This window comes from Lonchura striata, chromosome Z, assembly GCF_050655825.1.
Source record: "Lonchura striata isolate lonStrDom1 chromosome Z, ASM5065582v1, whole genome shotgun sequence".
Taxonomy (NCBI): Eukaryota; Metazoa; Chordata; class Aves; order Passeriformes; family Estrildidae; genus Lonchura; species Lonchura striata.
In genome coordinates, this window is record NC_140740.1 from 60,559,800 (window position 1) to 60,571,460 (window position 11,661).

Consider the following 11,661-nt stretch of genomic DNA (forward strand, 5'->3'; position numbering starts at 1 on the left):
TGGTATTTAATTGTAATACCAGACTTATCTTCTGTGTTTGTCTGACACTGAACCCAAAGCATAGATCTCTATGGAAAATTTCTCTAGAGTTAGAGTTTAGGGTAGTTTTTTTTAGTCTTTCTTACTGTCGTACTGAAACTTTTCGCAAGAACTGACTACTTTTTTAGACTGTTAAGAAACTTTCAGTGGATTACAGAATTCCCTCTCACTAAGAGTTAAGAGGTTTTTGTCAGTAAGACTCCTTTCACTCTGATGTGTTGTGAGGTTCATGTGGCCTTTTCTTCTCCAGCTGATTACAGCAGGTGCTCAGTGGTCTGTTGTGGCTGAGGCTCAGCATCTGTACCAGCTGCCACCTCGGGCCGGGAGAAGCTTCAGGTTGTGCCATCAGGTTGTACATACATCATGTGATGATGTACCTCCTAGTGCTTTCTACTTTTTTCAGGGTCTGAACTTGTGTTTCCACAGGCATGGCTCTTGGTGTGTTTCCAGCACAATCTCTCAAGTTCTGCTGTCTCTAATGTGGGAGTCAGTAGCAGCCAGCACCCTGGAGGAGTACATGGGATGCCTCAATACATACCACTGCCTGAAAGGCGCTGCAGAACTGCCAGACTGTCCTAATTTTCAACACATCTTCCCTGGAATTCAATATTGTATACTGATACGCTGTTGAATTCAGACATTATGGATCCATATTGAAATTCAGATCCTGTTTCAAGGAAGATGAGTGATAATAGTGGAACATTGTTTGAATTCCACTTCCCACACCTCGTAGAGTACATAACTGCTGAAACAATAGAATTTCAATCAAGAAAGTAAGCTCCTGTGTTCCCCAGAATTTTCAATAGCAAGCATGGGTGTTGAACTATGTAGGAACCTCTGGCATTGTCCACAACTGATAATGAATTATACTGATGGTGCCGCTGGTTTAAGTATTTCAGGTGCTTGAGCAGCCTTCATTTCTTTACAGTTTGTTGGTTAATCTTGTTGGAGCATTATCACAACTTGTGTGACCATGATCCTTACCTTGGCATTTCTTCTTCTGCATTAATTAATATGCTTCTGTTTAATATAGCTAATTTAAGTACTGATAAAACCTTTCATGTTTCGGGTTATTGTATGACTTCCAAACAAGGAGAACCTGTGTAAAGCTACATAAAATCATTATGTTAGTGGAAACAGTTGTATGCATAAAGAGTATATCTGCATGCCCCGTAAGTATTATGATCATCTTAAGACCTGAGCTCTCAAATGGTAGACTTTTATATATAGTTGTGTTGACATCAGAAGTGCAAAATGTGTGCACAAACTTTAATGCAATTTCTGGAAAAATAAGAACATTCATGGAATAATCTTAACTCAAAGTTAAATTCAAGTAAAATTAGTATATAGTTCCTTTAAATATTTAGAAATTAAACTCCCTTTCATTATATGTGCTGTACATTTTAAAGGGGTTTTATTATATATGTTTTTCAATTTCATTCTTCTTCTAGCAGTAATGAAAGATATGTCTCAGAATCATCTGAAGCCAAATTGCAGCTTTAAATTTCCACTTGTCATTGCCAGGTACTAAGTCTGTATCTTTTTACTGAGAACCCTTCCAAAAGGTGCAGCTGTGTGCTGGTTTCATCTTGCACTTTGTAGCTGTGCTGGCAACCCTTGAATGTAAGGTATGCTCTCATCTCCCACACATTGCCATTGCCTTAGAGCTGTTTAGTCCTGTCTGTAAACAGGGAGAAGGAAGAGTTTGCAGATTGGAGAGAACCCTTGATTTGTGGTTCATCTCTTTGATTCTCACTGTAGCAAGGTAAAAATAGAGCTAGTGGAAAACCCAGCTTTTATCAAGTGTCATCAGAAGCTTCCTTACTATCTGGAGACCCACTACTAGACCTAGAAAGAAGACCATTTTGAGAACTATTATATTTCGGAGATTCTGGGATTAAGAAACAAAAAGAACAAAACAGAGGCATTTTGGGGAAAATATTGCTTTTAATGAAAAGCTGATATAGGATTTTAGGAAAGGGATCTAAAAAGTTGCTCAAATGCTTTAGAGTGGATTTGGTTCTTCAAACATCTTTGCTGCCTTACAGCATTCTTCAAAGAAAAATACTACTTTGAAATCAGGTACTAAATGAAGGTTGCATGCAGTTGTCTTTTACTAAAACTGATCTATCTAAAAAGTCTTCCTTTCCCACTGCAAATCTTAACATGCATGCTGGGTTTTCTTCTGGTACATGTAATCTAGACTTCTTTTAATCAGGACTTCTTTAATCATACCTGGTATTCTAGCTCTTGCAGTAAATTTTTTTTTTTTTTCAGAAATTAGGTGCAGTTTTCTTCAGTTTAGCTGCTGAGATTTCCTCTCAGCATTTTGAAATTGGAGCACACTGTTCTCATATTGGGCTATCTACTCTATAAATGTAATCAAGTGGCTTCAGTTCTTTGGGTACTGTTAATTTTGGTGGTTTTTTTTTTTTTCTGTCTGTGTGTGTCTTGTGAAGCCTTTTGCCTTTAAATGAATGCAATTTTATATTTTGTGCAAAAATTGGGAAATTTTAAGCAAAAGTCAGTATGATGTTATGCATTAATTATATTGAAGGTGGCACAATGAGTAGGAAATCCTAGAACATGTGAGAGGTTAAATGATTTTAATTTGTTCATGCTGTCTTCAACATGCTGATGAAGTGAATGTTTTTCTTTTACATTGCTGAGCATTGTAACTGTGTGACTTAGCTATTTTATTCTGTAACTTTGGAGTTCCTGATAACTGCAGGTTTTGGACCTGCCATTGTGTGTCTTTCTGTTGTTTGTGTGTTTTTGCTGTTGAGCTAAAAAGAGAGATGAATATCCTGAGTTTCCAGTCATATACAAGTATTTTACAGAGTATATATTTATGAAAAGGATTGTCATTCACTTTTCATGTCATATCTAAAAGTTCAGCAATGTCTTTGCTATATAAGTTTCCAGTTTTGGAAAGGATTGGGATAAAGACAGGAAGAGGTATCAGAAATAGTCTGAAATCCTAAAATGCATATTTTTGGCTAGCAGGGAAGTTTTGGAAACTCTTCATTTTAAGCAATGTGGCATTTTGTTTGCATACACATGTTTTATAGATATATTACAGATTTTGTGTAAGTATAAAGGGAAATGTGTGGTTTCCAAAAGGCTTTCAACAAGTAAGAATATTACTGATTGATGAATACTCTACAACAAAGATATTTTAACAAATTATGATACAAACCTGGTTTTAAGCTAAAGTTCTGATCAAAGTTAAGATGAAAAGCATGGAGCACCAAAAAGGCTGCAGGAAGAGTCCTTCTCTGCTGAAGTAATTTAAGTAAAGTCTACTGAGACACACTGTTTTCTGTATTATCTTGTCTTCACCTTGTAAGGGGCTTCTTCCCCTTACACTGGGTTCTCCTCTTTGCTTTCCTTGGACTCCATCCTTCACATAGAAAGTCTACATCAGTGGAAATTAGAATTATTTTTCTAAATACACCTTGTTTATAGGTATTTGTTGATGTCTTGCCATCATTTCAAGGCACAATTTGGTTAGTGGAAGAAAGCACTGTGCTGCTCAGTAGCCTAGATGGGCCATCCCTGAACTGCCAAGGGATGATAAGGTTCAACTGTCTGTTAGTTTTGACTTCCATCCTCTGTCTCTATTTATCTTCTTTTCTCTTTCCTCTGTTTCAGTTTAGGCTGCTGACTGTGGCTACATGCTGCCTTCATCTGGAATTAGGAAATTAGCATCTTTGTTCAGAGATGTTGTTCAGCAATTTTGTTGATGTTATGAAAGAGGGAGGAATTTAATCTTACTAGCTCCCTCAGGGACCAGAAAGTTACTTTCATAGGTAAAAATATGTGAACTCTATTCTTAAAACCTGTCCTTTCTCTGCTACCATATAAGGGATCCATTTAAAGCCCTCAACATTCTCTTGAGTCTACTAGTATCTCACATTTTCATAGCATACCCTTTGATACTACACTAATCTTTCATTTATTATTTCAATAGATTTGTCCATATAATAAGATAGATACATAGTTTGGGGTTGAAAAGAACTATTTGAATATTGATTTGAATATTTCAAATCTGTTGGTTTGTATTTCACTATGCCTCAGCAGAGGCTACTTAGAATGCAGCATTTTCCATTTGAGTCCATCTTGTGTTGATGAAGCAGATATAAAAGAGATATTCCAAATGGAATGTGGTAAGCACCATGGAATCTGAAAGTGATTTGAAGATGGAAAGAGTTGAAAAGTACATTTGCTTTCTGAGTAGTTTGTTCTGCACTAATATACCTGTATAACATGCTTGCATTGAATTTAGCTTTTAATTGAAGTGTTAACACTAAGTCAACTCTCTGGCATAATTTTGGAGTTTATTATGTTTACTCATTGGCCTTTTTTTGCTCACAAAGGTGTCACTAAGGAAATAACCTATCTTCTAAAAAGCTGTGCCGATGATCCTTAATTACAGTGCTGTCTGCTGTCTTTTGTTGCATTATAAGAGCCTAGTTTTAGGTTTTTCTTTATTTTGTCCAGGACTTACATATGACACTAGCACGTAGGCATGTTACTTGTCCTTACAGAGTACAGATCAGGCATGAGAGCTCTTTGGATCTGTGGGAACTGTTCTTATTTTCCTCAAGACATTAAAAAGAATCAGCAGGGCAGAGATCTGCATAGGCAACTCTTTTGAAACTCCTGAATGGTTATCTTGCAGGCCTCCTAAGTTAAACTGATGTTTTTCTAATATCCTCAGTTATGAATGGGTTAGGAAAGTATTTCCACATTATAGCACCATAATTTTGCTTCTTTTTGCCAGTATGCTTAACTTCCATTACTATTGTCTTTCATTTCACTCATCATCTCTCTACACTTCCAAACTTCTGTCCCTTCCTTGCTGTCCTACTGTTTTTTAGATTTGTGCTGGTTTTGACCGGGATAGAAGTAATTTTTTAATAGTAGGTCTCATTGGGCTGCATTTCAGATTCATGCTGGAAACAGTGCTAATAGCACAGGGATGTATTTTAATTATTGCTGAGTGGGGCTTATACAGTGTAAAGGCCTTTTCCACTTCAGACCCCACCTTGCAAGTGAGGAAACAGGGAATGCCCAAGAAGTTGAGACGAGACACAGCCAGGACAGCTGACCACAACTGACACAGAGACATTCCATACCACAGAGCACTGTACTCAGCAGTAAAACTGGGGGAAGAATAAGAAAGTGGGAGATGTACAAAGCGATGGTGTTTGCCTTCCCAAGTCGCCTTCCCAGTGATGAAACCCTGCTCTCCTGGAGATGGCTGAACATCTGCATCCCCATGCGATAAATGCCTTGATTTGCTTTGCTTTTGTATGTGGCTTTTGCTTTCCCTATTAAACTATCTCAACCTCGATCCACTAATTTTCTCACTTTTACCCTTCTGACTCTCACCCCTATCCTCTGGCTATCACTCACCAGAGGAGAGTGCCTGAGCAGTTGTGTGGGACATGACTGGTGGCTGGGGTTAAACCACAGCAAAATTGTTTGCATTTTTATGAAGTTATGTAATTCAAAATAGGGTGAATTACCAGCCAAAATCATCTGCTCTCTCTTCCTCTGTTGATAAATATTCTTTCTTAGTTGATATTTTTGGTTTTGTTGGTGTCGGGTTTTTTTGGGTTTTTTGTTGTTGTTGTTTGTTTGGTTTTGTTTGTTTGTTTGTTTTGGTTCTTTTTGGGTTTTTTAGGGGGTTTTTTTGTTTGTTTGTTTTTTGGTTTTTTTTGCTATCTCAAATAATTTTCTGGGTTTTTTTTCCCTTCTATTTAGTTATCATCATCATTTTGTTTCAGTCTTCTGAAAATAGGGGCAGAGGGTGTGCATATATGTATTTATACATATCTATACCGGCACTTTTGTGTATATATGTTCAAGAATTGCTCTCTGTCAATGGTGAGTTTAATTGAATAGAGATCACCATTGCTTAGGTAAATGGCAGGTTTGGCTTCAATGATTAATTTTCGTTTATCAATCATAATCCATCAAACTATGCCAGATGGTTCTGGAAGTGGTTTAATATCTTTATGTAAACATTTTTGTTTCCAAGTGTTAAACAGGACCACTCTAAAATTTGTGAAATATTCTTTTGGCAAAAATTGTATATTTAGAGATAGATCTTTACTCACAGAGCCAGAACATGGCTCTAAGGGTATGTTCTCTCCATGAAGAAACCAGATTGCATGAAAACTGACTTTGTATAAACCTGTGTACAGTTTTGTTTGAATCTGTAAAGTGTCCCTTTCCAGTTATACTGCTATTTATTCCTAACCAGTCCATGTAGAAAATTCTTGCTTCAAGTAAATGGTACAGTTAATATTATGATGCTTGAAAATGCACAGAAGTTACTGAGCTTGTGTATGAATGTGAAATACTTGTTTCTACTGCTATTTCAGGCCTTTTTAAGTCTATTTTACCCAGGGGATCAGGCACTCACAGACAGTTGTGCACAGTGTATGTAAATATCTCAGACTGAAAGATTTTTTCTTCCCTTACTTTCATTGTATTTCTGCACATCCATAGACTGCAAACTTTTATTGTGCTTTCTTTTCCTAGGCAACAGGATGAGTGAATCTAGGACTGAGGTCCCTGAAAGAAAATGCTATAAAAGATGCAATTCTCATAATTTTTATTCCATTTTTTGATTAAGTATGGAGTTTTCTCATATTGCCCTGACAACCGGGATCTTTGTTCTGTGATTAAAAATTAACTAGTTGCATTACATGTAATGATTTTCATAGAAGTAATTACATTCATCTGCAGCTTGGCTTATTTTTCTTCTTTTTTTTTTTTTTTTACAGCTTTTTCACTTCCAGACCTTACAGAGCAGTTCACACCTCCTGATGTTGCTCCACCAATTCTTGTCAAGATAGTAGAGACAATTGAAAAGAAAGGTAGGCTGAAGAATGATCTACCAAAATGTTCTGTTGCTTATGTGAACCAACACTGCAGAACTGGATCCAGAGCTGGCATGTCCTCTTTCTAGAGCTGATAATGCATTGCATTACTTAACATCCACAATAACCTCCTTTAAAGTTTGTTGCACTGGTTTTTGCTCATTAATTTTTGTTAGACGCTATTTGGATGGTAGGAGCAAAACCAAAGCTTACCTCAAATGACATTTAATAATTAATGTAAGTATTTTTGGAAGGTAAGGGAGAACAGTTTGGTATTGTTTTGTTTTTTCTCATGAATAAGCACTTTATGTTGGTTATGCCAGCATAACACTGAGTTGGTGACACAGGGAAAAAAGTAATGTTTTGCCCCAAATCAGGGGAAAAGAGAATAAAATATAAAAAGGTTTCAAGAACTGGTTTTATTTTTCAGGAGTCAGTTCTTTGTTTCTGCTCTATAGTGAGCCAGACAGTGTTATTTTTATGGGTTTTTTCCCTCACCTGCTTTCCTGTGCTGATTTCTCTTCACTTTTTGAGGCTTTCCGCTCTTTAAGATGTCATACTTCTTCTGCCCTATTTATATCTTCCTGGAACCTCCTCTTATGTGTCTTCCATAGTCCTGGTGAGGTAAGGAGCAGCTCTATGAGTCCTGCTCCTTTTGGGGCCTTAAGCTGGGGAATAAGAGCAAAAGTGGTATTGTGATGAGAATCAGGCTGCTGTCCTTGGGGACATGGGTTCTAACATTCTTCTCTGGCACTTTAAAACAGTGTAAGCGTGTAAGCATTTCCTAAAAGAGTAGGAGCTTGTTGAATCAACATGAAGGGGCAGTATTTAGCACAAGTGTACATAAGGAGCTACTGCTTTCAGGGAACACCACTGATACTGTTAAATCATCAGTGCTCTGCATCCCTGCATATGGTCTCTTTCCTTGTGTGTTCTCTATTTTCACTGATGTAGGAAAGTTGTAAACAATATCTTTCATGTGAAAATACTTCACTGATATATTTTCTTACAATAAGGTGAATTAAATGACACATTATGTGATATATGAAGATATTTTCTCTGACGCCATTGTGAATATGTTTCTTAGTCCTGGCCATTTAGTTGGCCAGTGGACAGTTCTACAGAATAAGTGGAACTACTGGCATCTCTTTGCCATCTCTTTCTGCAGACACAGCAGGCTGAGTGCACAAAGAGGTGTCTTACAGCCATAAAAAACAATCACATTCTGTAGTGTAGTAGGTGAAAGAATGTTGCTAGTTTATACTGTAAGTACTTATTGAACAAAACAGAAATATATTGCATCAGGACAACAGTCACCAGTTGTCCTGAACATGTCCTGTCGATTTTGTTTTGAAGGTCTGGAGTACTCAACTTTGTATGGAGCACAAGGCTCAAGCAGTGCAGTGGAATTAAGACAAATATTTGAATGTGGTAAGTACAGTTCTCTTCCTTAAAGCACTAGACAGATTTTGTGGTCAGACCACTCTCACTCATATGTGTTGGCTCTTAATAATATACTATTAAAAAGATGTATATAAATAAAAAACTTTACTAACTTTTACACTTAATATGAAAAATATTTTTCACTTTTACAAATTGCCTTTTTTCATGGCTCCACTGCACATTTCTTTTTGTAAGAGTATTTATTTTAATCTCTTGTCATCTTGCTTGTTCAAAGTCTGACAGTCTAGCTGTATTGAGAAAAATTAGATGTTTTGTTCAGAATCAAGGTAAAAACACATTAGTCCCGAAAGGCTGCAGGTTATTGTTTTGTAAACAAATGGACAGTTGTTTACATACAGTTCTGTGGTGCATTTTTTTTTGGTCCAGTAGGTGGGGTGTCAATAGCAGCCCTTTATGTACCTGCTACAGAGTGATACTGAAGAAAAGAGACAATTGATTTAATATTGTAGGCTGAGTTCTTAGACAGTAAAATGCAACCACACACATACCTATTCAAGTTCACTGAACTATATTTCTTCTTCTTTCTTTGCTATACTTAATTTCTCCCTCAGGCCAGAATATGCTGGCATGGCAGCACTGTTTCCGTGTGAGAGTAGGAGGAGAGTTTGACCATAACTTGGCAAGCTGGGGTGCCATGTGTGGTATGAGCATCCATTTGCCTAAAAGAGTGCAAATATACAAGAGGTAGAAAATGAAAATGATTACATGCCTTGTCGACAAAGGGACAAAGAAAGAAAACTCACTCAGTGATTTAGTCTCCTCATGTTTAATAATTGCAAACATTAACAAAGCAAATAAGTAATGATACTCTAACTTGTCTGGTTTTTTCAAAATAAAAGAGCATCCTGTCCTATGCTGATTGTGGTCAGAGTGAAGAAGTGTATCTGTACAAGCAGGGAGAGAAGATAGGCATGTGGTGCTAGCAGCCTCATGATAAAAGTCACCTCTTTAGTGTTGCATTTATGTCTTTCAGTCCACATAAATCAAAATTTTTGGTGGCAGCAATATGATTGCATCTCTTTATTTATCTGAATCCTTTCTTAAGTCTCTAAACTGAGCTATAATTTTATGAAAGGCTTATCTGTCGCTTGAGATTAAAAACTCATGGTTTACATGTCTTCCTACTTAAAATGTAGTTAGGTTTTAATAACAGAAACGGAATTTTTTTCCCTTTAGAAACAGTGTCTCTTTCTGATTTCTCTTTAAGATAGGACTAGGATCTTCAGGACAGAGCTAGTGCAGTGAGTATCCAGGTGCAGGGATAGAGACAGATCTCATTTCCTCTGCCTGCTCTCCTTGAGTTAGCAGGAATGCTAATTCAGAGGGCAAAGTCAGCTTTGGTCTCAAAGTTGCGAACTTCCATTTGTGTGCTGTTCTGCTAGTGGTTAAAATGCTCTCCATTTTTCAATTGGATAACTGTCTGTTAGCATCAACACAATACTATCTAGTTCCAAAATCAAAACTGATTTACATCTTGTCAGCTCAGCAGATGGAGGAGTTTAGGTCTGTTTATGATATTGCACCCAGAGAGTTGCAGAGCAAGTATATTCTTACTCATATATTCATTATAGTAATTTGGGACATAGTTGAGAGAAATGGTCAACATTGAAGATGCATGATTTAACTTGACTTATGAAGTAAAAAACAGTCAGTAAGCAGCAAAAGTAATAAAAGCTATTCCTTTAAGAATTTGTGGATTCTCTGAAACATAATTGCTCTTGCAGAAATCATTCCCACACTTCAAGTTTTATATAATCTAAGACATTTATTATGCTTTTTCTCTCATGCAAATTCTTGGAGAATTTGAGAAGGTTTGAGCTCATACTGCAAGCTTTTTGTTGGGGAAAACAAAGGAGGTGGAGGAGCACTAAGTTTCTCACTACCCCCTCTTTGCTGCCTTATTTCACAGTATTGTTAGACACACCATTTATTTGAGTCCTCTACCTCCCTGTTCCCTCTGTTTAAAGTAGACAAACAGATTCAATAATTATTTTGCCAAGAACCTTGCTATATAAGTTGATCAGCATTAATGCTTCTAAATTATTGTACAAATATGGATCTTTTTGTATACACTTAGGACTTTACTGTGCCAGAGTTTCATGTTATAGGGTGAACCCTAACCTTGCTTTCACTAAATAAGGATTTCTGTATTTTCCTATTTTTATTTTTGCTGCTGATATTGTTTGCTCCAACACTAACAAGTAGTCCTTTATGTGACGCTCCCAAACCTTATCCCAAGTCATAACTATCCTGGAAGGGTATCAAGTTTTACAAGATAAATCTCAACAGCTGCATAAAACACCAAGCACACAGTCCTGCATGTGTATATTTGTTTCTACTTACTTACATAAATATTTGCAGACTTGGATCCCCAAGATGTTAATCAAACTTTTAGTCATAATAGAAGTAGAGAAGCTGCATTTGACCAAACCTTTGATTAGTACTTACTTCTTACACAAAATATTTACACATAAAACAGAGACCTGTTAAAAATATTCCGATGTTCCTTAACGTTGCCAAGATGCAGCAAGTCACTACCATTACTCTGAGTTCAGCCCTCAATTGTATGTTACAGAAGACAGTTATGGAAACTATTTGGTTCATCAGATGCCAAGGGGACTAAGCATGGTGTTGAACTCTGTGTGTTCTTCATCTCTAAGATGTTTCTTGGTGTCTTACATTCTTAAGAATTGTTCCCCATGAACCAGATATAAGTTAGCAATTTTGACTTGTTATGAACTTGTATATTTTTTTCACTTTCTGAACTCTAAAAAGCATGTTGCTCTTTCCCTTTAGATACCTCTTCATTAGATTTAGAGACATTTGATGTTCACACTTTATCAGATGCCCTCAAGAGGTATATCCTGGACCTGCCGAATCCCATCATTCCAGCAGCTGTTTACAGTGATATGATTTCTCTAGCTCAAGGTATGATTATCGCATTATTTCAAATGTCAAACAAAAAGGCTTTTATTAGAATTCTTGATATCTGGGGGTTCAGCTGTCACCCATAGAACAGCAAAAATTCTACACAACCTGGCAATATCTCAGGAGCCACAAATATACCTTTACCCTTGTCTATGGAAGCTGTTTCAATTTAGATCTAGACATTATTCTGCATTATTCAGTTACTTATTTAGGCAAACATAATGTAAAATATAAGGGATCACAGCTCTCTTCATTTTAGTAACTAGAAGTACTATAGAAGCACTGGGGGAAAAAATCAAGGACTTAACTGTATACAGAAAGCTAATTTTTAACT

The 11,661-nt window shown here is 36.7% G+C and overlaps 1 protein-coding gene across 2 annotated transcripts in view; it reads left to right on the forward strand.

The window, feature by feature from the left end:
* Positions 1 to 11,661, forward strand: part of PIK3R1 (phosphoinositide-3-kinase regulatory subunit 1) — a 60,109-nt gene that overhangs the window by 26,490 nt on the left and 21,958 nt on the right. For both annotated transcript variants that reach the window (XM_021534414.4, XM_085566698.1), the window contains 3 exons: positions 6,840 to 6,932; positions 8,292 to 8,366; positions 11,196 to 11,327. In XM_021534414.4, the coding sequence (XP_021390089.2) occupies positions 6,840 to 6,932; positions 8,292 to 8,366; positions 11,196 to 11,327 (300 nt within the window). The remainder of the gene's footprint in view (positions 1 to 6,839; positions 6,933 to 8,291; positions 8,367 to 11,195; positions 11,328 to 11,661) is intronic.